The sequence below is a fragment of the Dama dama genome, chromosome 23, assembly GCF_033118175.1.
Source record: "Dama dama isolate Ldn47 chromosome 23, ASM3311817v1, whole genome shotgun sequence".
NCBI classification, from domain to species: Eukaryota; Metazoa; Chordata; class Mammalia; order Artiodactyla; family Cervidae; genus Dama; species Dama dama.
In genome coordinates, this window is record NC_083703.1 from 28,807,957 (window position 1) to 28,835,694 (window position 27,738).

At 43.8% G+C, this 27,738-nt stretch overlaps 1 protein-coding gene across 1 annotated transcript; it reads right to left on the reverse strand.

The window, feature by feature from the left end:
- Positions 1-1,259: 1,259 nt before the first annotated feature.
- Positions 1,260-16,194, reverse strand: UCMA (upper zone of growth plate and cartilage matrix associated). Its single transcript, XM_061125731.1, has 6 exons — positions 16,167-16,194; positions 7,956-8,033; positions 7,595-7,660; positions 7,404-7,496; positions 4,882-4,980; positions 1,260-1,576 (listed from the first exon to the last, which is right to left on the reverse strand). The coding sequence occupies exons 2-6, from the start codon at positions 8,008-8,010 to the stop codon at positions 1,479-1,481; spliced, it is 411 nt and encodes a 136-aa protein (XP_060981714.1). The 5' UTR covers positions 8,011-8,033; positions 16,167-16,194; the 3' UTR covers positions 1,260-1,478.
- Between the last annotated feature and the right edge of the window lie 11,544 nt (positions 16,195-27,738).

Consider the following 27,738-nt stretch of genomic DNA (forward strand, 5'->3'; position numbering starts at 1 on the left):
CTAGATCTAACTAATTGCTCCACCTCCATGGCTTTCCTCAAAAAAAAAAAAAAAGTAGCCCTATACTGCCCTGGAAACCCACTTCCAAAGTAGGCTGGACTAACCAGCTGGGGACCCAAGTCAAGGGGGAAGCAGAAGACCCAGGGGAGGGGACTGGGAGATGGCCAGGAGTGGGTGCTTTTTCTTCATCTTTGAGAAGAAAGATGATCCTCTGATCCCACAGAGGTGCCCACTTAACGTTGTTCTTGAGTTTTCTGCGTTCTTAGTGTGGAATCCTTGAAGACAGTTGGGAGCAAGGCTGGAAGTAACCTAGTGCTTAGTCTGTGGCAGGAAGGCAGAGCCCTTGGAACAAGAGAGGGCCCTGCTATGGGCTGAGTTGTTTCCCAGGAAATGATATACAGAAACCTAACCCCTGAGACCTGTGAATATTGACCTTATTTAGAAATAGGGTCTTTACAGATGTAATTAAGTTATTGAGGTAGTAGCCACCCTTAATGACTGGTGTCCTTATAATAGACACAGGGAGGAGTGTGTAGAGACATGGGGACTAAAGGCCACGTGATGGTGCAAGGAGTGACTGGAGTGATGCTGCCACAAGCCAGGGGACAGCTGAGCCCCCAGAAATTAGAAGAGGTAAGGGAGGACCTCCCCTGGAGCCTTTGGAGGGAGTGTGGCCCTGCCAACACCTTGATTTCAGACTTCCAGCCTCCCCAACTGTGAGAGAATAAATGTTCATTGTTTTTAAGTCTCCCAGTTTCTGGCACGTTGTTAATGGAAGCTCTAGCAAACTATGAAGAAAAAGGAGATAATACTAAAACTGAACCTTATCTGCTGGCTACTTTTGGTTACAGCTGGCCTCACTGTAACCCTGGCTTTTGATTAATGCCATTAAGAAACCACCATTGAACCTTAAGACTTTTCAGAGACGTGAGAAGCACCTGGGCTCAGAGAATATTTTTTACCCAAACAGTTGCATTTACACGTCCCTTTCAGCCACATAGCTACTGAGACAGGCTGATGAAATAGTGAGACATGCTCCCGAGTCCCAGCTTCCTGACACCAAAGTCTGTGAGCCCCACTGTCATTTGGGAGGAACAAGTTGGCACCACTCAGCATGAGATTCAAGAAGACAATACAGTGTGGACTCAGTGTTTTTATTCATAAGCTGTAAGCAGATACATGATCTTTTCTCTCTACTGTGATTTCTCATCTTTCTGTGGACCAGGAGTCTCAGTGTGGGAGCAATGGGGAAGCAACAGGGAACCTCTAGTGACACCAGGAGACCCCACAGGCCTTTGCTCGCCTCAGAAAATCATCTGCCAAGAAGCGCAAGCCTGGACATTTCCTTCCGTGAGAACAGAAGGCCCTAGGCGACTGAGGCCCTGTGAAGGGGCCTGTTTGTGTGCGGGAGAGGTGCCCGAATACCAGGGGTGGGCGGGTGTCTCAGTCTCCCATCTTCTGTGTCCCTCAAACTGAGGTCAGATGTGGTGGCGGTTGTAGAGATAGGATGGGTATAGGCCGTCGTAATGCCATTGGCGCCACTGCTCAATGGCCTCCCGGCTTCTCTCTTCCTGTTCTGGGGACAAGAGATGAAGTCCTCGTGTGAGGATGGAGGGCTCGGATCTGGGCACAGCCATCAAGTCCCCCCAAAGTATCCACTCTACCCCCGTGACATGAACCATTGTGCCTGTGTACATGGGTGACAGATAGAATGTCTCAGCTGGAAGGGCCTAAAAGGATGCTGAATCTAAAGCCTCCCTTTTACAGATCTGGCCTAGTGCTAGTTGCCAGGAGAGCAGAAACCAGGATCCTACATTCCGTTCATTGCATGTTCCTGCTCAGCCAGCAAATTCGGGATAGCCGCATGCAAAAACTGGTCCAGAGACTCAGCAACTAAGACAGAATACAAAATCACAGTGGCAGAAAAATAGATTGCAAAAGCATACTGTTGAAAAACTCATGAAAGGAAGTCGCTGTCAATTTCAAGTGATGGGATTGTGAGTGAGGTTTTCTTTCTGTTTCTTAGCTTTAAAAGTAAAGTTACATTGTTACAACTAATTGGGAAAAGGGCTGGACCAATCAAGTGCAGGGAAATCTTGATAACTGCTAAGTCTGGGTGAAGGTTATATGAGGGTTTGTTATAATACATATTTTTCCATATCTTTGAAATGTTTCATCGTAAAAAGCTAGAAAGAACAGAAGGGAGTTTTTAATGAGTACGAAATCTCAATTTTCTGTCCTTGATGAGATGTGTTTCTAAATAGGGCTTCCGTTGTGGCTCAACTGGTAAGAACCCAAATAACACATTTGTGAAGCTATGGAACTAGGCTCCTGATGCCAGTTCAGGACGGCCTGTTAGCCACTGTTGTTGTTCAGTTGGTAAGTTGTGTCCAACTCTTTGCAACTGCATGGACTTCCCTGTCCTTGTTAGCCACTGTTAGGTACCACTGAACCATGAGCAGACATCCCAAGGCCATCAGTGTTTAAAAAGCATCCTCAAAAAATTAAACAGAATTACCATGTGGGAATAGATGAAAAAGATGAAATGTGGGAAGATAGACTGTAATGTCTAAATATGTCTCTGTGTATTCAGCCATGAAAAGGAATGTGGTTTTAATATCTGCTATAACATGAATGAACCTTGGAAAGTGCTAGGTGAAACACACCAGACACAAAAAGAAAGATATTGTGTGATTTGTCTTCTGTGAAGTATGTAGTATAGGCAAATTTGTATGGACAGAGAATATATTAGAGGTTTCCAGAGGCTGTGGGGATAGGGGAATTAATGCATGATGGGTGCAAAGTTTGAGGTGATGAAAGTGTTTTGGAAATAAATAATGGTGGTGGTTGTGAATGTACTAAACGCCACTGAATTGTACACTTAAAAATAAGTGAAGGTGACAAATTTAATATTCTGTATATTTTACCACATTTTTTTTTTTTTAGTATTTGGGGAGAATGTTGGGAGGATAGAAAGTTAATAGAAGATAATAGCAAGCTCTATGATGCATTTGATCATCCTTCGTTTACAAAAACATGGGCTTTGCTGTCAAACACGCCTGTGTTTAAATTCCTTACTACCTATGTCACCTTGGACATTCACATATTCTTTCAAAGACTGGGTTTTTGAAACTATAAATTGGAAATTGTAAGACCGGAGAACTGGCTATAAGATTATGTAGTTCAGTACAGAGTCTGGCAGGACAAGTGCTCAACCGATGACAACAACTGCTGTTACCTCATCCCCTGAAGGCCTGTGTCCTGCAGCCTTTTCATCTGTGGGCAGCACCCGAGGCCTAAGCTTCAGTCTCCTCTAGCTTTGCTGGAGGACCTAGCATCCCTCAGATGCCTCACCCCTCATCCTGATTCATTGTGGAAGGAAAACTGAACATTTTCCATCCAGGGGCCAGGGATTTCGACCTGAAACATTTAAAAATGCACAAAATAAAATGCTGTTATTGATACTATGAGTTTAAAAAAAAAAACACTGAAAGAATTTTAGAGACCACATTCTCATTTTTTAAATGCCTTGCCCCAAGCTGTCTACCTAGTTAAACAAATCTGTAACAGAAATATTTGTCTCCGAGTTACAACAGTCTTAGCTTTTTCTGGGACAATCGGTTTGCCAGGATCCTGCCCAACACCTGTCTGCAGAGCTCAGGCAGGTGTCACCTGCAAGACAGTGGGTGTGGCCTGCAGCCCTCTGGGACCTGGTGATGGTGTCCTTTCCACTAAGAGATGCCCTCAGGGCACCTCACCTCTCAAATGCACCAGAGCGAGCAAGTGAGGAGGTTGGTGACTTCAGAAATGAAATCACACTTTCTCTAACAAAGGTCACCTTAACTGGGGTCTTAATGCCTACACTCACCTGCATCCAAGAACTTACTCAGAAGCATTTCAATCTTGAAGTTTCAAGAAAGACCAAAAAAGTAATAAACACACACGTTGGCCTGCCTGGTCTGAACCCTGTACCTGTTCTGTGGATTTTTGGCCATGAGTGACACGTGAGAGTCAATGAATACGAAGTCGAATCCCCTCAGTGTGGAAGGCTGTGGTTCGAAGGTAGAGTGTCCATCCACCCATGCCCACACCCAGAAGCCCTGCTGAAACCAGCATTCCCAAGGGGAGGCTGGAGCCATCTCCCAGGAGCAGAGGGTGGGGATGAGGTGTGCAGACTGCCTGGTGAGAGACACACAGGCAAAGGCCAAGGCTTTCCAAACAAGACACTCACAGCGACTGGATGGGTTTGCAAACCACACAGGAACTTGCAGGGGCCCAATGCTATGAGTGAGGGGAGCCATCCCGGGGGCTGTAGATGTTCAAGTTGGAGTGGAGAGGGTACAGAACTGAGTTCATTTGTCGGGTTTGCTTCCACCAGTCACAAAACGCTGATAATAGTGACTAGGGAAGTGAAGTCCTAGGTTTTCCAGGATGGGCAGTTCTAGAGCCATGACGTTGATGTAAGTCCAAGCCACTTGAAAGTGAGTTTGAAATCCCCCCAACCCAACCCTGGGAACGATGGCACAAGTGTAGGTACTGAGACAGAGCACTCCCAAGTAGGAGGAGAAAACACCATCAACCAAAAACTCCCCAGCCCCACAGTCCCCAACCAGTGGGTACGCTCCGTGTTCTGGCCTCTTCCATGCCTTCTCAGGTTCTGTAGCTACTTTTGTGACTTTCTCCCCTTTTTATTTATTTATTTTTTTTTTTTTTTTTTGAGACTCCCATAGATATGAATTGAAAGTAGAGCTGCTCTTATCTCCCTCCTCTAATTAAAACTTGGGACATAAATAAATAAAATTTAAGGAAAAGTATAGGCAGATCACATGGTTTTCCCACAAGCTTCCAGTTCCCAAAAGTCACGGGCTGATGAGCTCTTACCGTCGTTTTGCTCCTCCACGAAGTTCTCAAACTCGTTCCTTTGCTCTTCATGATACTCTCTCCACAGCTCGTCTGCCCGCAGCTTCTGCCTGTTCTCCACTGGGGGAGGGGAAGGCAAGAGTTGCCCCCAAGAATAGGGGCAGCCACATGCATTGAGGGGGGGCACCAGTCATTCTGCATAAGAAACTCAGGTGCCGATGAGGCTGTTTGTGAGGGGTAAGTGTGGGGCCTCACTGCAGTGGTTCACCCCCCACATGGACTTTAAAACCTGAGGGACCCAGGAGAGCATCCCAGCCAACCACCTCATTTTGTGACTTTAGAGGACCGAGACCCCAAAAGGTGAAGCCATTTAGCTCTAGTCATAAAATGAGTGGTGTAGCCAAGCTTGCTGGCCCTCCCAGAAACAAGGAATTCTCTCAGATGATAGAAATGGATTCCATGAGGGAATAATCCAACTTGACACTGACACTTGCATATCCATTCTGCAACTTTGAGCACCTGTCATGGCCAGAATATATGCTAAGCACTAGGATTAAAAAAGCAAGTAAGAAAGATCCTGTCCCTCTGCCTAAGAAGTCTGTAGTCTGCTTAAGAAAAAAGATAGGAAAATAAATTGCACCCAACATTGTGGCTGCTATGATGGAAATCACCACAGGGCCTGAAGGTGGATGGTGTTGTCATCTTTACATTGACCTCTTCGGTGTGAGAACTGTGATTGTCTGGAGGAAATTCTTTCAACAGCACCTCAGTCTCCCAACTGTGACATGAGAAAATCACACCATACTTGTATGAGGCACTCTGAGGGACTAGCTCTCCTGCCCCATTCGTGGCCTTCCTGCCTATGGAGCTTTCCAGTGAAAGCCTCATCAAAAGAAGTATCTTGAAACTAAGAGAGCCACAAATTGGATCTCTGACTCGGCAGTGAATAAGACAAGATGCTGGATGCTGTTTTTATACCAAGCACCGTGTACCTAGGATACCATCCCTCCTCAGGAACGTGCCTTTCCTCCGATTAGTTCCTTTCACCGTAAAGTAACCTGCATCTTTACCCAGAAACTTAGAGATAGGAGATGCCTGTTTTTTGCTTCCAAGTTTGTTTATCAGTGTCGCCTTCCTTTACTGAACCTGAGACATAAGTGGGCATTGTTCTCCTGCCCAGTGCCAGAGCTGACGGGGTGACAGCAGATGAACTCAGGTGCATCCGAGGTGTTCACCAGGTTGTCCTGGACACCCTGAGCTTCCAACCCTGGTGACAGATCTCTGGCTTAATCATGCACCTCGTTCTGAATCCTCTTAAAGGATGGAAACTATTCGCCTCCTAAATTCACGCCCATTCCCCACTGGGAGCCTGCCAGAAGGTTGCTTCTCTCATTTCCATCAAGAACTGCCCAAGCTCCATCACAGTCTTTTCAGGGTTTCTTGACATTTGCTAACCTTTAAATCCCAAATTGTGTGAGGCCTGGAGATACTCCCAGTGTGGATTGTACTTCTCCAATTAAAAAATAAATAAATAAATAAAAGCTAATTTTATCTCCAAGCATTTTCATCTCACTTCTTGCCTATCGTTTGAAAACAGTCCTGTTATTTTCACTGAGTGAGTTACCTTGCTGAGTGTGCTGAGAGGCACAAAGAGTTTATTCAGACACACAGAAGTGATGAATCAAGCCTTGGACTCAACGACTGTCAGAGCTGAGTCCTTGGAAGAATCTAGTTCAAGGACAGAAAACTCAAATGCTTTCAAGGGTCGTTGGAAATGAGGGTCGTTGCCAGGCAGGGGACACCAAGGCCAACTTTAGGCTGAGGAAACATCCTTCCAAGCTCAAAAGTCTCCCAACTGCATTGGAAGTGAAGACTTAAAAACACTGCTGGCTGAACACCGCTCTTTAAATAAGGGGCTTATAAATAAGGAAACTTGGGCCCAGGGAGAGGAAGTGGTCAAGGCCACATAGCAGCAAAGCTGTCACCAAACCCACATTTCCAGTTCCCTGTCCCACGTGCCTCTTCCTGCCTGCAGTGCTGCTTTCTTGCCTGTAAAGGTATACCGCAGATTATCCAGAAAACACACGCTGAGCTGCTGTGTCCTCACTCCCCAGAACATAGATTTCCCCCATAACTTTTTTTTGTTTTTTGGCTGCTCCACGTGCATGTGGGATCTTAGTTCCCCAACTGCGGATTGACCCGTGTCCTCTCAGTAAAAGTGCAAAGTCTTAACCACTGAACCACCAGGGAAGTTCTCCCTCTTAACATTTGTGACTTTCAGAAATTGAGATGCAGTTCATCAGCTTCAGTGCATTCATGTGGCCCTGTCCCTCTTTGTTCCTTACCCTGATAGCATAGCCAATAAAGACTGACCTACAGTCAAAGAAACATGGTGTAACTTCTGATTCAGAGCTACAGTTACTTTGACACCCGAGGACCTGAGTTGAGTCCTCGGTCCCTGGCCATCCCCACAGCCCAGCTGACTGTGGGAGAGAGGAGGAGCAGGAAGGAGCAAGAGCAGAAGGCAGGCCACAGAATCTTACCATTGACCTCGTCTTGGGGTCTAAGGGACCGCTTGCTGCGCTTCTTGAGGAAATTCAAGGCATCTGATTCCTGCATGAAAATCTCTTCCACGTCTGAAACCCGAGGAGAGAGGCCGGTCACACGGGCTCACCAAGGCTACCTCAGGAGCCAACCCACCCACCCCGCACCCTCAGGCGGCCCTGGTACTCACCTTCTTGTGCCTCTTGTCCTGCCACCTGCCTCACACCCACTGACACGGCGGCCCCCTCCCGCAGCGCTGTGGGACGAGAGCACTGCGTGAGGGCTGCAGCACCCCAAGGGAAGTCCTCACCCCCAGACAGGCCAGGGCGGTCCTTCCCAGGCCCTGTGACTTGCCCTGGAGCCCTGAATACAAGTACCAGCCGCCGTCAGTCTCCCCAGGAAACTGTCAGACAAGTTTTTTCCCTGTGCTGCATTATGTTACACATGTACACACAAGTACAGCCTTCTTAACAACAGGCACCCTCTTCACCTGGGCCACCCAAGTCGCCTCACCTGACACCAGGTCCATCCGGTAACCTCCCCATACTCACTGGACAGAAGTGCAATGGCTGCAAGACAGATCAGAAACAGCTGTCTCCAGGCCATCTTTGGAAAGGCTGAGGCTCTGTCTGGGGACCAAAGAGAGGATTCTGCAGACCCTGAGGTTGCCAGGTCCTCACTTCTGTGTCAGGCAGGCCAGGAGGGAGGGAGAGAGAGAGGCAGGAGGCAGGGATGCCACTGAGGGGGTGTGGGAGGGGTCCCAGCCATGGCTTCCATTGGCTGCTCCTACCAGAGCACTGGAGATGTTTTTGGCACCTTGCAAATCTCACAGAAGCAGAGTTTGTCATTGGGGCCTGAGCCAGGACAGTTCTGAAGTGGCCTTTCCAAGGTCTACACCCTAGCAGTTGCTGCTGGAACGCCCAGCCTCCGAGTCAGGATTCCAAAGACCAAGGGCAAGTTTCAAAGGCCCCTGGCATCTGCTTCAGAGGAGGTGGGGACTCTAGTCCTGGAGGCTGAAGTATCCAGGAGGGAGGGAGGGAGGCTCAGTGGGGGGATTTGATTCAGCTGTCAGGCTAGGAGGGACTGTAAAGGCTGGAAGACCCGCCTCAGGGTGATGCTCACATGGACATGTGGGCTGTCCTGATGGCCCCCAGCTTAACATGTCCCCAGCTGATGCTGACTTTTAAGAGAAGCACAGACCCCTTTCAAGACTTCAAGGAAAAGAAGCAGTCAGCCTTCCGCAGAGGAGTGGGGGAGCACAGTGTGGGTGGACTTCTCAAAGGCACACCCTGTGTAGGGGAGAAAGTACATTCCCAGAGTTGGGAATGCTGATGGAATCCAAGCCCTCTGAGGCCGTCAGCCTCCAGTCCCTGAGGAGCACTATTCTTAACACTGTCATTTATTCTGAACTGTCCAAAGAGTCACCTTTGGGTACTGGTTAGAATTGTCCTAATGGTGACCATCACTAGACCCACCCACACAAAGCTCCCATTTCGTTAGACATATGTAGTAACATCCCACTTGAACCATTGGCAGGAAAAGAACGTTAATAGCAACAACAACAACAACAAAAAATAGCCAAGGCAGAGCAAACAAAACAAATGAATTGTTTTCTTGGTGTCTGGGAGCACACAGAGGGCTCCCCTTCGACACTGGCTGGCCTGCTTAACCAGGCACAGGTGGGCTCTGCACAGTCACTCCAAGAGGGGCAATGCCCATGAAAACATATCTGCAAGGATTTATCTGTCAGGTTAAATGGTTGTCACTTCAAGGAGGGAAGGGCCACAAGACAGCGATGTTGATGGGCCTCGTAGGTGAGAAAATGGGTGTGTGAAATACGATTGACATCCTTGATACCCTAGTTCTTCTTGCTGCTTTTTTAGCTCCATTCATGTCAAGCACGAATGTTTACCAAATACCTACTCTAAGCCAGGCACCTGTGCTAGTCACACACTCACCAGCTTTTAGTAAATCTGCCCTACGTGTCCTAAGTACCTTCCACCCAAGATCAGATGCTGTGCGTTCACTGGCCATGCAAAAGGGCTTAGGGAGAAATCTCAAGCCCTAGGAAGTCCTCTCTAGACCATCCTGGGAGAAAAGGGCAGGAGGTCTAGAATTCACAGATGGAGAATGGAGGCTTGGAGTGGGATGTAAGCTCAGTTCTGGAAGATTACATTTCCTGCATACCTAGGCTGGTGGCCTGAGACTTGTCAGCTATGCTACTGTGCTCTACGGAATGGTTTAGTCACAGCTGGCCTCCAAGTGTTACCTCTCAGTTGCTCCAGAGCGTTCTCTCGCTCTAGAACCGCTGGCATCTATGCTTGCCATGCTCTTTCATTTTCTGCCTTCAGTTCCCCTGCCTCCAGGGCTGCTCACCGCGCCTGGCTGTGCTGCGGAGGTGACCTCGTGACATCATACCTCAGGAGTATAACAGGCAACCCACCTCAAGGCAAAAGCATGGTTCTTAGTGCAACTATAATTTTATGAATATGCAAAAAACCATTGAGTTGTACACTTTACATGGATGAATTGCATGGTATGTGAGTAATATCTCAAGAAAACTGTTAGAAAAAACTTATGTATAAGAACTTCCCTGGTGGTCCAGTGGTTGAGAATCTGCCTTTCAGTGTAGGGGATGCTGGTTCAGTACCTGATGGAGGAACCAAGATCTCACATGTAGTGGGGCAACTAAGCCTACATGCTGCAACTACTGAACCCATACACTGCAACTAAAGAAACCCCTGCACGCCTCAGTGAAGACCTGGCACAGAAAAAGACATGTACATATGTACATATGTTACCCAATATTAAAACAGCTTCAGGACCTCATGTTTAAGGATCATGGGGTGGGGGTGGGTAGAGAGAGTCAGGAAGACTAGAAAGGCAATGATGACTAAGATGAGGCTTGAAAGACTTGCAGAGCCCACTTAGATGGAAGGTACTGACAAAGGGCCCAGAGAAGTAAAGCCCTTTTGAGAAACTTCAGTCAGCGAGTACTAGGAGAGCAGGAGAGCACATGAACAGCTAGGGACAGCCAGGGCCTAGGTCATGGTGGAAGAGGTCTGGCCTCCATCCTTGGGAGACTAGCATGACATCTGTAAGCACATGTCTCAGGGTCAGTCCCCCAGTTCATTCCCAGCATGGCCTTGGGCAGGTGATTTTACCTCTCTCTGCCTGATTCCCTGCTCTGGCACATAGATTGATGTGAGAGTTGGCAATAACGCATCCACAGTTCTTAGGACAGTGCCTGGCACACACAGATTATATATGTGTTTGTTCTCATGACTCAATAGTGGACCATTGAATGGTTTTGAGCAGGGAAGGGACACGAGGATTTTGTTTAAGGAAGATCACACCCATGATATGGAGGGTGAGAGGGATTAAAGTGGAGATACTTAGAGAAGGCTGTTGCAGTAGTCCAGGTGAGAGATGATGTCAGCAAGTGGCAGAAGGCTCAGCAATGGAGAGGACAGATATTTTAAGAGATCAAAGGAATAGAATCAGTAAGACTGGACAACTGATTAGCTCAGGAAGTGACAGATTGGGAGGTGTGCTTTTCAGGTGGCTTGTGAGTTTTTAGTTTGACTAACTGGGTGAAAGGACGCTAAGATCATTTGGTAAGATGGAGAAAACAGAAAAAGTTTGAAGAATGTCTCATTGGACAAATCAAGTCCAGTGATTTGTGGATCCAAACCAGGTCTTCTGATGCTGAATCCAGTGTTCCTCCCATTTCCCCCAAAATCCTAATTTTGTGAATATACTAAACTAAAATCATAATTTTATGAGTAAAGGTTTAGTATATTCTAAGTCAATTTTAGAATACTTTCATCACCCTCTAAAAGAAATTCTATACCCATTAGCAGTCAATCCCCATTTATTTTCTCCATCCCCTCTAGGTCAACCACTAATCTACTTTCTGACTCTGGATTTGCCTATTCTGGATATTTCATCTAAAAGGAATCATACCCTACATGGCCTTTTCTGACTGACTTCTTTCACTTTAAATACTGTGTTCAAGGCTCATTTAGGTTGTAACATGCGTTAGTACTTCATTCCTTCCTACTGCTGAATCCTTAATCCTGTTGTGTAGATATACCACATTTTATTTATCCACTCATCAGTTGATGGACATGTGAGTTATTTCTCCCTTTTGGCTGTTATAAGTAATGCTGCTGTGAACATTCTTGTGCACGTTTTTGTGTGGGGATGTTTTCATTTCTGTTGGGTGGATACCTCGGTGTAGAATTTGGGGATCATGGAGTAGCTCCATGTTTAACTTCTGAGAAACTCACTTTTAGCTAAAATGTTCATTTACTAGTCTTATCTCATTCAGTGCTATAAGGTCTTCTGGAGAAGTTTCTACCTTGTTCATACCTGAGATAGTCTCTGGCTCCAAATTGATGCTTCATAAACGTCTCAATAAACATTAATCAGTAAAGTGCTCTGGGATGAAGGCCTTAAAAGGACACATTTCTGAGCTCATTTCAATGGGCTATTCATAAGAAGGTACCAGTTTTAACTTTCACAAGGGCACTGACTCCACATGTCACTTGATCCACCAGGGAATGAGGGCATCATTCATATAAGTGGAAATGATCCTCAAGGTGTGGGTCCGTGAGGATAAGGTCACTAGATGCCATGGTCCAACTGTAAGTGTTACCCTGAACTGAATATAAAAGTCTATACCGAATACTAAGAATATATTATGCTCTTTCATTGCACGTCATTGTCAATGGACTGATTATGCCCCTGAGCACCTCCCCTCCATGTGGCAAAGGTGGGTTAAGGACTGTACCATAAAGGGGACTCATGACCCTTGGGACCAAGAGATCTCAGAGCTCGGCCCCTTTAGGAGCGCCACAGAGTGTTTAAATGGACACCTTTCCTGCTACCCGCTCAGTGAGAAGGAAACACCACAGATGTGAAAGTGAAGGCTTCTTGTTGGGTATGAGACTGACCATTTGGGGGAAAAAAAAAAGATGTTTCAGCTCATTTGGAGTCCCTCTGGATCTGACTATGTTGACATATGTGGGTTTGGAAAATGAGGACTTTCTGAGTCAGGACATTTCTATAACATTTCAGGCTTCTTATTTTCCTGTGAAAGACATTGAGTTCTCTAAGCCCCTGGCTGGAGTGTCACAGAGTTTCCTTATAGTGCTTTCCCTCATGTGCCATAGAAATATTATCAGTCACTCTGAAAACGGTGTCTAGAAGTCTGTTGGTGAAATTAAGTCTTCAGGATATGTCTCTATTCAGAGCAGTCAGCATCACTAGGCTCATGGCATATTCCCAGTGTGAGGAACAACTTCCCTGAGGCTGTAGAGGAAGTTATAAATCCATCTCTGTGTCTTACTTTCCCCACACACAATACAAGGAAGCTGAGAAACATTTATCTTCCACCGTCACCACCAGCATACATGATACATGAGCTGAGAAAAGCTTTGAAAGGGCATGAGGTATTCTACAGCTACATGAAGTACTGCCATGAATATCTGAGTTGATATTCAGCAACAAACACTGTTATGGCTAAACCAAGTTACTAAAATATCCAAATACTTCCTTATCAGTTCTTCAGTAGCCACTTTCCTCAGCCATCTACCACCCTCTGTTGCCTCAGGTACCCCAGGCTTTCTCCCAGGACCCCCACTTTCTATAATCCATTATTCAAAAGGCTAATGCTTGGCCCCAGAGGGAATCCTGCTATGTTCCCACTGCTGGCCTTGATTCTGATTGGTCAGTGTCTCTCCTGTGCCAGCTAAACATATTTAATATCCCTCCAAATTCAGGGATTTCTTGTTACTCAGGAATCCTCCAAAATTACCTTATACTTTTTTCCACCTTTCCTCCTGCCACCTCTCTTGTGTTTCACATACCAGAGTACTATCTATCCTTGTTGTTCAGTTGCTAAGTCATGTTCAGCTCTTTGCAACCCCATGGACTGTAGCACACCAGGATTCCCTGTCCTTTACTATCTCCCGGAGTTTGCTCAGATTCACGTCCATTGAATCGGTGATGCTTTCTAGCCATCTCATCCTCTGCTGCCCTCTTCTCCTTTTGTCTTCAGTCTTTCCCAACATCAGGGTCTTTTCCAGTGAGTCAACTCTTCATATCAGGTGGCCAAAGTATGGGAGCTTCAACTTAAGCATCAGTCCTTCCAATGAATTTTCAGGACTGATTTCCTTTAGGATTGACTGGTTTGATCTCCTTGCAGTCCAGGAGACTCTCGAGTCTTCTCCAGAACCACAATCCAAAGACATCAGTTCTTTGGCATTCAGCCTTCTTTATGATCCAACTCTCATATCCATATATGACTCCTGGAAAAACCATAGCTTTGACTCTATGGACCTTAGTCAATAAAGTGATGTCTTTGCTTTTCAATATGCTGTCTAGGTTTGTCATAGCTTTCTTTCCAAGGAGCAAGCATCTTTTAATTTCATGGCCGTAGTCACCATCTGCAATGATTTTGGAGCCCAAGAAAATAAAATCTGTCACTGCATCCCCACCAAAAATCTCATACTTATTACAAAGACTCATGTGCACGGAGATTTAAAGTATCTCTGTTTCAGTTCAGTTCAGTTCAGTTCAGTCACTCAGTCGTGTCCGACTCTTTGCAACCCCATGAATCGCAGCACACCAGGCCTCCCTGTCCATCACCAACTCCCGGAGTTTACTCATACTCATGTCCATCGAGTCGGTGATGCCATCCAGCCATCTCATCCTCTGTCGTCACCTTCTCCTCCTGCCCCCAATCCCTCCCAGCATCAGGGTCTTTTCCAATGAGTCATCTTTTCGCATGAGGTAGCCAAAGTATTAGGAGTTTCAGCTTCAGCATCAGTCCTTCCAATGAACACCCAGGACTGATCTCCTTTAGGATGGACTGGTTGGATCTCCTTGCAGTCCAAGGGACTCTCAAGAGTCTTCTCCAACACCACAGTTCAAAAGCATCAATTTTTCGGTGCTCAGCTTTCTTCACAGTCCAACTCTCATATCCATACATGACCACTGGAAAAACCATAGCCTTGACCAGACGGACTTTTGTTGGCAAAGTAATGTCTCTGCTTTTTAATATGCTGTCTAGGTTGGTCATAACTTTCCTTCCAAGGAGTAAGCGTTTTTTAATTTCATGGCTGCAGTCACCATCTACAGTGATTTTGGAGCCCCAAAGAATAAAGTCTGACACTGTTTCCACTGCTTCCCCATCTATTTCCCATGAAGTGATAGGACCAGATGCCATGATCTTAGTTTTCTGAATGTTGAGCTTTAAGCCAACTTTTTCACTCTCCTCTTTTACTTTCATCAAGAGGCTTTTTAGTTCCTCTTCACTTTCTGCCATAAGGGTGGTGTCATCTGCATATCTGAGGTTATTGATATTTCTGCCAGCAATCTTGATTCCAGCTTGTGCTTCTTCCAGCCCAGCATTTCTCATGATGTACTCTGCATATAAGTTAAATAAGCAGGGTGACAATATACAGCCTTGACGTACTCCTTTTCCTATTTGGAACCAGTCTGTTGTTCCATGTCCAGTTCTAACTGTTGCTTCCTGACCTGCATATAGGTTTCTCAAGAGGCAGGTCAGGTGGTCCGGTATTCCCATCTCTTTCAGAATTTTCCACAGTTTATTGTGATCCACACAGTCAAAGGCTTTGGCATAGTCAATAAAGCGGAAATAGATGTTTTTCTGGAACTCTCTTGCTTTTTTGATGATCCATCGGATGTTGACAATTTGATCTCTGGTTCCTCTGCCTTTTCTAAAACCAGCTTGAACATCTGGAAGTTCACGGTTCACGTATTGCAAATCTGGAAACAGTCTAAATAAAAACAACAGGGCATACATCGTGGTGTACGTATGAGAGAAGAGTATATACCTATTGGAAATGTTATGAAAGATGGGAGAACATGGTGATAGCAGAGTTGTTGACAAGAAGCCACACATTGTAGGAAGCCAGATGCTCTACCGGTAAGTTGTTTCACCATAACAGATTCTCCTAGTTTGCTACTCTTCATCACTAACTTGAAATAAGTTAGTGATATAAAGGAAGGGTGAGTCAGCCCCCTTTTTCTAGAAGAAGATCAGTCACCTTGAATGGGTAGATCTTCGCTGTTATGAAAATCAGTCACTTTGGCAGTTCTTGTGGGAGGGGGCAGGGGAGAGGGGGAAAGAGGAGGTGGTGGAGGGAGGAGTATTTCAGGTCAGTGAGGAGGGGTCTTGGGCAGATCCCGACCCAGCATCCCTTGGGCTTCTTGTCCATGGAACCAGCAACATCTGATCGCTAAGATTTGTCATAGCTTAGACCCCAGACAGAGTCACCCAGGGCTCATCTGTCCCCTTCACAGAGTGAAGGACCTTTGCTCCACCCATGGCAGCAACTAGAGCAGAGCATGGAGCTTCACCTCCAGAGGGCGCTGTGTCACTGATCACCTCAGCCCTAACCCCGTGAGCCTGAACCTTTGGACCCAGACTCACTGGCTCCCACCTTCCTCTGCGGCCGCTTGCCTTTTGACCCATGAGATTGAACCACTGCCCACTTTCAGGCTTTGAGAGTGGCATCTTCCTGCCTGGGTTAGTGGCACACCACACCCCTAACCTTCACTGCTCAGAAGTTAACCCATCAGGGATTTTAAAATCCTCCCAGTCAGGGTGACTTGACGACCCTGTCCTGAAGATGACCCCAGACGGTGAGAACCTCACCTCCAAGGGTTTTTGGCTCTACATGATGACAACAACTTAGCGATTACTACTACTTTAGGGCCTGAAGACTTACCTCCACCTCCTGACTTGCACCCAACTCCCCGGGGCCAGGTTCCAGCACAGACCCTAATCTTACCAGGTCATAGTCCCAAGACTAACCTCCAACAGGGAACCAGGGCAGGTTTTACTACTGACCACATGACCTGTGATGTAGAGAGGGAGAGAAACTGAACTTCTGGACTCCCCTCTGAACTTCTGGACTCCTTCTCAGGCAAAAAAGTAAAAAACTAGCAGTGCTTCTACATCCAGCTCCGCTCTGTCTATGAGCCGCTCTTCAGCCACCCCAACCCCTGGCTGGCTGTCCTCCAAAATCTTCTCAGGCTGTGATTATTCCAGTGTGTCAAGCACTGAAGAATTGATGCTTTTGAACTGTGGTGCTGGAGAAGACTCTTGAGAGTCCCTTGGACTGCAAGGAGATCAAACCAGTCAATCCCAAAGGAAATCAGTCCTGACTATTCACTGGAAGGACTGATGCTGAAGCTGAAGCTCCAATACTTTTGACTACCTGATGTGAAGAACTGACTCACTGGAAAAGACCCTGATGCTGGGAAAGATTGAAGGCAAGAGGAAAAGGGGATGACAGAAGATAAGATGGTTGGAAGGCATCACCGACTCTATAGACATGAGTTTGAGCAAGCTCCGGGAGATGGTGATGGACAGGGAAGCCTGGCATGCTGCAGTCCATGGGGTCTCAAAGAGTCAGACATGACTGAGCAACTGAACTGACTGAGCACTTTGTGGAGATTAGCAGATGCTTGCTCTTTGTGCCATGCTGTATCAGGCCTCTTTGGTAGCTAAGGAGTGCCTGGAAGGCAGGGTCTAGCATACCTTTGCCAGGGCAGAGGTATTATTGATAACCTGGGCCTGTCCTGATGCCTGGAAACTTGTCCATTTCTCTGAACAAAGGTGCTCTCTCTGGAGATGAAATACGAAGCTGCTTTCTGGTTTCAGGATTGGCTCTCTGGGGCAATGGAAAGGAAACGATGCATTGGCAAGGCCCACGGAAGAGTATATAAATGAGGTCTGTGGGATAAGAAGTGTGGGCCAAGCTGGCTGGGGTCCCTGGCCGTCCAGGAATCCTGTGAATATGACTTATATTCTGACTTCTCCACAGTATGGACAGCACAGCAAGGCAGAGAAACTAAGTCACCTCAGGAAACCTGGGCCAGGGCTGAGCCTTGTTAAAGGAAAACAGGCACACAGGGCCCATCTTGCCCAGCATGTGGGGACGACTTTGCAGGCAAGCCTGTTGGGGTGGGAGTGGGGACTCTGCTAGGCAAAGTCCTACATAGTAGGCCTGGGGGACCAAAAGGACTGGAAAATGGCAGGCACGATCCCTGACCCTCTTCCTCTTACAAGATGCCAAAATGCGTCTCATTGGAGGGAGAGAGCATAATCCTGTTCACTTCCAGGGACAGCCCAGCACTGAGGATAAAGTAGGGTGTAGGTTTCCCAAAGTCAGGGCTTTAGTGCCTCAGTCGTGTCTGACTCTTTGCGACACCACAGACCGTAGCTCACCAGATTCCTCTGTTCATGGAATTCTCCAGGCAAGAATACTGGAGTGGGTAACCATTCCAACCATTCCCTTCTCCAGAGGATCTCTCCCACCCAGGGATTGAAACTGGGTCTTCCATATTGCAGGCAGAGTCTTTATTGTCTGAGCCACCAGAGAAGCCCCAAAGTTTGGACACCCTGTACTACACGATGCTCCAAGATGAAAGTCTTCCAGGATCAAATAAATTTGGAAAGTACTGTGTAGACTCTGGTGGCACTAGTGGTAAAGAACCCGCCTGCCAATGCAGGAGACATAGGGATGCAGGTCCAATCCCTGGGTTGACAAGATCCCCTGAAAAAGGGAATGACTACCTGTGCCAGTATTCTTGCCTAGAGAATCCCATGGACAGAGGAGCCTGATGGGCTATAGGTCACAGGGTCACAACGAGTCAAGAACTGAAGCGACTTAGCATGCACACATGCATGTAGATTCTATCCTCATCTTTCACACCATATTCACAAAACACAGGAGTATATTAAAGATTCTGATGAGTCCTGCAGCTGAAAAGTCTGTTTTTGTTTAGCATTCCCCTGATTTAATTGACCATGCCATCTTTATTCATGGAGCACCCTTTAACATCCCATGTCCTATTTCGGGAGGATCGGACATGGTTATTTAATAACAAGAGAGTCTATAGGTAGAATGTCATTTGTCAAGAATCTAATTCCAAGGTAATATAATAAGTATTACATAATAATTACAAGGTACTGCACTCAAATGATATACAGTCCAAAAAAGGCGATACAAATGAATACAAATAATTTATTTACAAAATGGACTCACAGACTTCTAAAACAAATTTATGGTTAACAAAGGGGAAAGGTCAGGGGGAGGGATAAATTAGGATTAAGAATAAATTAGGAATAATTGGGGATTAGTATATATACACTACTGCATATAAAATAATCAACAAGGACCTACTGTATAACATAGGTAACTCTACTCAATATTTTATGATAACCTAAATGGGAAAAGAATCTGAAAAAGAATCGATATGTGTATAACTGAACCACTTTGCTGCCCACCTAAAACTGACACAATATTGTAAATCAGCATTCGGGATCTTAGTTTCCCAACCAGGGATCAAACCCATGCCTCCTGCAGTGGAAGCACAGAGTCCTAACTCCTATACCACCAGGGAATTCCCCAGAAGCAGGTTTTGGTTTTGGTTTTTTTTTTAATGACAATAAACTGTGAGCACCAAAGGCATTGGTACAGATCAAATTGTCTAGAAAAGAGAGCAGTCAGTGTAGGCTGAGAAGCTTCTAAGAAAGCCCTGGTGTAAAGAAAGATGTGATATTTTGAAGGATGAACACAGAGATGCCTTCAACAGAGGGCAGGGGAGGAACTCTAAACTGGGGTTATTGGTCTTATCAAAGCAAGGAGAAAAGCAGAGAGAAAAGCAGCCCCCAGAGAGCTAGGCTGGAAGGATGCTGATCTTCGAAGCTCTCATAATTCTGGAAATCGCTGGGGACTGAGACATGCAGAGACAGGCTGTTGTGTGGCATAAAAGAAGTGGGGATAGAACTTTCTAAGCATAGACAGCGGGAAAGTGAGAAGGGAGATTATGTATGATTGATTGTCTATTATGTCCCAGGACCTGCAATGCCACACTTAATTCTCAGTGTCACCCAAGGCAGCGGTGTGAGAATTGTCACCAGTTGAGGGACGAGAGAGTTGTTGGGGGCCCCTTCTTCTTACTGGGGTCCTGGACAAGTTAAAGAATAGAACAGAGTGGGAGGTGAAATTTAAATGTCACCTTTATGACTCAAAACCTAGAGTGTGAGGAACCAGCAGTGTATAGAGTTCCAGTTGTTCTATACCTTCTCAATGTCTGATGGTGGTAGTGTTTTTAATTTAGCCAGTCAAATGGGCTTTAATGAAATCCTACTACATTGTAGTTTTAGTTTGCATTTCCCTGATAACTAATGATATTGAGCACTTTTTCATGTTCTTAATGGCTATCCTTTGTAAAGTTTTTGTTTAAGTCTTTTGCCCATTTTTTATTGGTTTCTCTTCTTATTACAGATTTTCTATATTCTCAACATACTATTATGTCAGATATAAATTTTAATTAAATTTTAAAGATACTTTGTCATTAAATATTTTCTCCAGATCTGTGGCTTCCCTGCTCGTTTTCCTAATTGTGTGTTTCAATGAGCAGTAGTTTTTAATTTTAATAAAGTATGACTAGTGGTTTTTTCCATTGTTTCTGCTTTCTGTGTTCCAAAAGCTCTTTACCTACTTCAGGGTTTCAAAGGTCTTCTCAATTTTCTTATACAAGGTTTATGTTTATATCTATGATCCATCTTGAATTTTTAAATTTTAGTTGCTTTATTTTTATTTATTTTATTGAAGTATAGTTGATTTACAGTGTTTCAGATGTATAACATAGTGATTCAGTTCTATGTATATATGTTTTTTTTTTCAGATTCATAACATAGTGTTTCAGATGTATAACATAGCGATTCAGTTATATGTATATATATTTTTTTCAGATTCTTTTCCATTATAAGATATTACAAGATATTGAAATAGTTGCCTGTGCTATACAGTAGGTCCTTGTTGTTTATCTATTTTATATATAGTAGTGTGTATCTGATAACCCCAAATTCCCAATTTATCCCCTCCTCCTTTCTGGCGGGCTACAGTCCATAGGGTTGCAAAAGAGTCAGATGCCACGGAGTGACTAAACAACAACAGCCTTTCTTCTCTGGTAACCATAAGTTTGTTTTTGAAGTTTGTGAGTCTATTTCTGTTTTGTAAATAAGTTTATTTGTGTAATTTTTTAAAATTTCACGTGCAAGGGATATCACATGATATTTATATTCGTCTGACTTATTTTAGTGTGTAGTATGAGATAGAAGTCAACATTCATTTCTTTTCCTTACAAACCCCCAAATGTTCCATCACCATTTGATGAAAATATTTTCTTTCCCCATAGGATTGCTTTGATGCTTTTGTCAAAACTCAGTTAACATATGCCTGTGGGATTATTCTGTTCCATTGATCTGTTTGTTTCCCCTTATGTCAGTTATGGCACCACAGTGCCTTGATTTCTGTAGCTTTTACAGTGTCTTAAATTTACATAGTGTAAGTTCTCCAACTTTGGTCTTCCATCTGCTGTTCTTGGTTCTTCTGAATTTCAGTATACATTATAGAAACACTTGAAGGAGATTAATTTAGGGAGAACTGCAATTTTAACAACATTAGGTCTTTGGGCATGACCGCTCTCTCCATTTATTTTGATCTTCCTCAATTTGTCTCAGCAATGTTTTTTACGTTTTCAGTGTAGAGGCCATACACATCTGTTGTAGATTTATCCCCAAATATTTTATGTCTTTTTTAACTTTTTAAAAAAATTATGTTTGCCCCATTGGGTCTTTGTTACTGCATGTGGACTTTCTCTCATTGCAGTGCATGGGCTTCTCTTTTGAGAAGCTTGTTTGAAGCTTGTTAAGAAGCTTGTTTTCTTTTGTGAAAGAAGCGTGTTAAATTTTGTGAAGTGCTTTTACTACATCTATTGAGATAATCATATGATTTTTCTTTTACTCTGTTATTGTGATGAATTATATTGACTTTCAAATGTTAAACCAATCTTGTATTCCTGGGGGTAAATCCTAGTTAGTTATACTGAATTATCCTTATTATTTATTGCTGGATACAAAATACAAAATCATATTTTGTTTAGGATTTTTGCATCTATGTTCAAGGTATTTGTCTGTACTTTGCTTGTAATATCTTTTACTGGTTTTAGTATCAAGGTAATGCTGGTCTCCTAAAATGAGTTAGGAAATATTCTCCCTGCTCCTCTATTTTCTCAAAGAGTGTTCATAAGATTCATATTGTTTCCTCTTTAAATGGATGATAAATTCACCAGTGGAATCATTTGAGCTTGGTATTTTCTCTGAGCCTGTAGTTTTGTGGGAAGATTAAAATGACAGTTTCCATGTTGTTAACAGATATAGGACTATTCAGATTTCCTATTTATGCTTATGTCAGCTTTGGAAACTTGTATCTTTCAAAGAATTTTTCCATTTCATCTAAGCTGTCAAATTTATTGACAAAACACTGTACATAATTTCTTATTATTAACTTTTCTGTGTTTCTGTGACAAGTTTTGATGTCTCTTCTTTCATTCCTAATATTGGAAATTTGAATTTTCTTTTATCTTTATCGGTCTTGCTAAGTGTTTCTTGACTTTGGTAATTCTTTAAAAGGACCAACTTTTGTTTTCATTGATTTTTCCTCAATAGTTTGCCCGTTTTGTATTTAACTGACTTCCATTACTATTTCTTTTTTTTTTAATGTTTTTGTTTAATTTTTCTTCTCTTTCCTAGCTTCTTTTAAGAAGGAAGCTTAAATCACTGATCTAAGCTTCTTATTTTTTTTCTTCTCTCTTATTTTCTAATATAAGCACTTAAAATCATAGATTTCCCTCTCAGCACTGCTTTAATTGCATACTGCAGATTTTGATATGTTGTGTTTTTAGTCATTCATTTCTAAATGTTTTCTAATTTCCCCTGTGATTTCTTTAACCTATGCATTGCTTAATAGTGTGTTATTTAACTTCCAAGTCATTGGGGATTTTCCACGTTATCTCCTGAAACATTTTATGGTCAGAGAATATACCTCACATGATTTCACTCCTTGGAAATTGATTGACACTTGTTTTATGACCAGCATATGGTGTATCTTGATAAAAGTTTGGGTTCACACGCAAAGAAAAAGTGATTTCGGCAGTTGTTGAGTGTAATGTTCTATAAATGTCAGCCTCTGAAAGAACTTGAAAACACTGTGATTCTCCTCACACATTTTAAGAAGTTTTCTACAGTTTTGTTATAAATTTAAATAATTACAAATCATTTTAAAGATGTATAGTTATAAACGTATTTTAGGTGTTAACATTTTTAAGTAAAGTTGCTACATTGCTCTCTTTTAAACATATTCAAGAGATTCTAAATACAATAGTGATTTTATAGCCACTGTCATTCATTTAAAAAAATACACGAATACTCTTCTCTTCTTCTTGTTCAATCACTCAGTTGTGTCCAACTGTTTGTGACCCTGTGGACTGCAGCACACCAAGCTTCTCTGTCCTTCACCATCTCCTGGAGTTCGGTCAAACTCATATCCATTGAGTTGATGATGCCATCCAGCCATCTCCTCCTCCATCTTCCCATTCTCCTGCCTTCAGTCTTTCCCAGCATCAGGGTCTTTTCCAGTGAGTCAGTTCTTCGCATCAGGTGGCCAAAGTATTGGAGCTTCAGCTTTAGCATCAGTCCTTCCAATGAATATTCAGGGTTTATTTCCAATGAATATTCAGGGTTGTATATTCTTCTATAACAACTAGAAATTTGACAGTTTCCTTTTGCCTTTTGAATTCTTATTTCCAGTCCACTGGGATGAAATAGCACGTGCTAAGGCCCTAGGGCCTTTTCATTTGCTTCCTCACAAAATATTTTGCTAATGTGTTAAGTATATCTTTAAACTTGTTAGTCTGTCATTTGTCACTCTCTCATACCTTTCTTCTGGAATATTTTTTTCTGAAACCATAGTCCGTAGTGTTAATTTCTTTTTCTGGATTGATTTGTTATTACAGTTAATATTAGTGCTTAACCGATCAAATAACATAATTGTTATCTCTTACATGGTAAACAAATGGTCATTTATTGATGTTAATCATTAAGTATTTCCTCATGAGTTCAGCATAGTTCTTTGCAGATTATATATGTGTGTGTGAGAGAGAGATTCTTTTTGCTAGATTGAGACAGGATTCAGCAATATTCGTCTTACTTTTTCATTTTTATGGACAGAAAAGCCAATGAAGCTTTTCCCCATTAGTAAATAGATGAGGCAAAGAGTTTTTTTATTTAAATAATGTCACTCTTTGAAATTCTTCGAATGTTTTCTGAGTTATATGCCAAAAATCACATAGGTATCTATCACTGAATATTATTGGTAAGGACCTATCAGGTAACAGATCTATTACATCTTCTTTCAATTTTCATGAAACCAAAAAATTGGAAACCACCAGAATCAGAAAAGGATTTGTTATATCATTAAAGTCTTTTGCTTCCCTAGCTTCTGGAAAATAGAATAAGGATTTTATCAAAACTGCTAAAATTATTTATTACTAAGCATTTGCTGGTAGAATATTTTAACAAAACTTTCATCACAAGCATGCTTTACATGACATGTGTGTGCATATATAAATATGCACGTGTTCAGTCAGTTCAGTTGCTCAGATGTGTCTGACTCTTTGCAACCCCCTGGACTGCAGCAGGCCAGGCCTCCCTGTCCATCACCAGCTCCCAGAGCCTGCTCACACTCAGGTCCATCGAGTCAGTGATGCCATCCAGTCATCTCATCCTCTGTCGTCCCCTTCTCCTTCTGCATATGTATATCACATATATAATAATTTTTGCCTTACATACGTGTTTTTATCAAATACTGGCACTGCATATTCTGCTCATTACTTTAGGGGAAAGCCTGACACCTCACTAAATTGCAAAGTACATTGTATTCCCTCATCAGAAAGTCAGACCAGCCCACACAGACTTTCTGACATCAAAAGTATGACTTTATTTTCCAGATTAAATAAGTCTGCTAATACACTTCCTTTCTAGAACAAACATCTTCCTTCAGAGTTCTGCTTCTAGGTGAGACACAGAGACTCGCCATGAGTTTGTCTCTGCAAGGAAATCATACCTGTTCCTACACCTTTTCTCTTTGACAGTCTGTTTGCCTTATTCTCACCAGACTTTACTCAGGAGCAGATATCCTGGGAATTTTTTTTACCCCCTGGAACAATGAACCTCAATAAGATTCAGAAAGGTTGTAGGAACAGGTGCTGATCTCTTGTGAAAAAGTGAGCAGGGGAAAAAGAAACCCACATCTCCATCTGGCAATGTTCTTAGGCCAAGCGGTTTTAGGAAAGAAGACATGTGCGAACAGAGGAGCTGGATCTTGACCCTTTAAAACTCCCTGTGGCCCATACACCTCGGTGACCTCAGGAACCTCCATCGGAAGTTCTCCTGGCTCAGGAGTGAGGGGAGAGAGAGAGAAGAGAAGAGAGTCTGAGCACCTCAGACAGGCACAGATATAGAAGTCAGGGATGTAAAGAGAAACCAGCAAAAGAGATTGGTAAGGAGTCGCTGATCAGTTAAAAGATTTGAAAGAGGAAGATGGGTTGATGGTAGAAGGAACTACATACTTTTGGTCAACCACATACATCTGGCAGAAGGAACCATGTACATCTGGCTCTCAGCAGAATCTATAAAAGTTTGGAAAGCCCTTCCTTTGGAGAGTTCCAGCCTACTTTGCTGAAACCTCTCAGGTAAATTTGGCGGAGGGCAGTGGAAGTCCCCTAAGGGACCAAGGATCACCTGGGCTCCTCCTTCCTCATCCATCACTTCCATGTCTGCTTTTTACCATCTGCTTTTGTCCATTTTTCTCTGAATGAATATGCTCTGATAGAGGCTGTCATTTCAAACCCTCTAACACTGGTTTTCCTGCCTCTCGTCTCATTCTTCTCTCTCTTATCTATCCTGCAAACTGTTGTCAGTTTCATCTTTTCACAATGCAAATCTGATCATATTGCACCACTACCCAGAACCCTCCAGGGATGCGCAGCACTGTGTTGATGACTGCCACCCACTTCTTTGTCAAGAGTCAAGGTTTTTGTCCAGTTCTTCATCAGCCATTGGCTTCCAGAATCCCTGGACTCCAGCTCCAGAACCAGTCAAGCCAATCAAGTAATCATCTTGCTAATCCTTGACTTACGAAAGGGCATAAGTACTTGAGGGATGAGAGCAAGCCTATTGGAATGGGGGAGATTTTAGGAAAGGATTCTTCATTTTTAAAAAGAAGCACAAAGAAGGGATCCTGAAAAGGAGACACATAAAAGAGATACAGTTCCTTTCTGCCTCTGGATGTTGCCCAGTGAGGATGCAGTGCCCGAGGCCACTGCAGCCGTGTTTTAATCAGGAGAAGAGTGAGCAATGTGATGAGGATAGAACAGGAAACAGGGGAAAATAACTGAGCCTTTGATGACACTATGTTGTGCCCTTTCTCTGGGCTTCCAGTTGTATGAGTTAATGCATTTTGTTTAGTGGTTAAACCTCCAGAGGTGACTTTTTCTGTCACTTGCCACCAAAAGCATCTTGAGTGACTCACACTGAATAGTGAATAAATTTCAAATTACTTTGCATAGCATAAGAGGATTTTCTTCATCTGTCCCTGTTTACCTGTCCAACCCCCTCTCCCTTTGTCTGGCATGTCACACCCGTGCCATGCTGCTCAGATTCTCCATTTCTTCACATTCTCTCTGGTGGACAAGCGTCTCCTTGTCCACCTGGCAAAGTCTTTCTAATTCTTCAAGATGATTCTCAAGCTCCCCTTCTTTTCCATGCCTCCCTCTCCAGGTAGGCCAGACCTTCTCTTCCTCCTGGCCCCTCCTCTCTTTCTCTCCCCTTTGCCTGCTTTTCCTTATGCCTCACCTCAGTTTCAGGAACAGTCTCACCCCATGCATTGAGATTTTTACATGGTTTCCCTCCCTCCTCAGCTGCCTTCTCTAGTTAGCTATGAGCTCCTTGAGAGCAAAGACCACATCTTATTCAGTTCTCTTGCTCACAGGAGTTCATGACAGTGCCTGGCATGTCATAGTCACTTAATAAATACCCGTTGAAAGTGATTTATGTGAGGTAACTTGGATGAAAGCTGAGAGAAGCAGGAATGATGTCCAGGCAAATCTGAGAGGCTAGAGACTGGAATGGTGGTGTGCAGTGTGAGTGTGTGTGCATGCACACATACTGGCTGCAGTCTGGGTTTCTTTGTTGAGGGAACCCATGAAAAGGTGTCTGTGTGAAGGTACAAGTGTTAACAGGTGGGCTTGTGTGAGTGAAGTTTTCTGTGTAAGGGGCTATGAAAGGGAGTTTGTCTGTGTGACTGAGCAGTCTGTGAGACTCTTTGGAGTGGAATTCTGAGAGCTGAATCAGAAGTATGGAAGGAACATATGTAAATTTTTCAGATCACTCAAAATTTTGGTCAGGCTCAGATCTTTTCCCCAGCTGTCTTTGCCATCTGTTAAGTTCTAGTTTCCAGCCCTCTAATTTTTTCATTTCCACTCACCCTGACCAAGTTTTCCACATCCTTTTCAAGGAACCTGAATTTAATGGGGAAAAATATTCTCAATAGCAAGCAGATTATCACTTATTATAGGTATAACCCCAGTGCTTAAAAACATGTATGAGGAGTGAATGGGACCCATCTTGAGGACCTCCAACCACTGGATGATTTAAGATCAGGTGATTTAAGATGATGATTTAAAATTGTGGGTGCTTTTGCTTTTGTTGGTTTTATCTTGGAGGAAGATGCTTGGTCCCATCAGAACAACAAGGGACCAACACAGATTAGGGACCCAAGGGATCACCCTCACTGAAGCTGGTCTGGGGAACCCCTCTTCCGTTCTGGGGGTAGTTTTCTTTGTTTTTATGGGTAACATGGACCTCATTTTTCAGAACTTATTTACCAAGTGAAGTCTGAATAAGAGCAGAAAAGAAGCAAACCCAGCACTCCTCTTTATTCTTCAAGACCACCCCATGAAGTCCCATCTTACAAATAAAGAAACTGGGGTCTAGAGATGTTAAGTGACTGTCACGGTGGGGAATAACAGAGCTGGGATTTCACCTCCAGCCTGTCAGAGGGAGGGCCACAAGGGGAGTCTCTGAGGAGAGCTGGGGACCATTTTGCTTTTAGTTTTGTTTCTTCAGCTCTCATGTTAGTCCGGGAAATGCCCGCAGACCAGGAAATGTAGGTTTGAGACCAGGAGGAGATGCTCCAAGGTACCTGGAGGAGAAAGCTGTGTTTCCTCAGAGGTGAGCCAGTGGCCAGACCACAGGGCCTAGTCACAAAATCCCTGGAATCAGTGCTGAGCTGTGTGCAGGAACGAACCTGGTTCAGTAACAGATGCTTGGATATTTGTTAGATGAACTAGTACACAAAAGGAACAGAGATAAGGTGGGAAACA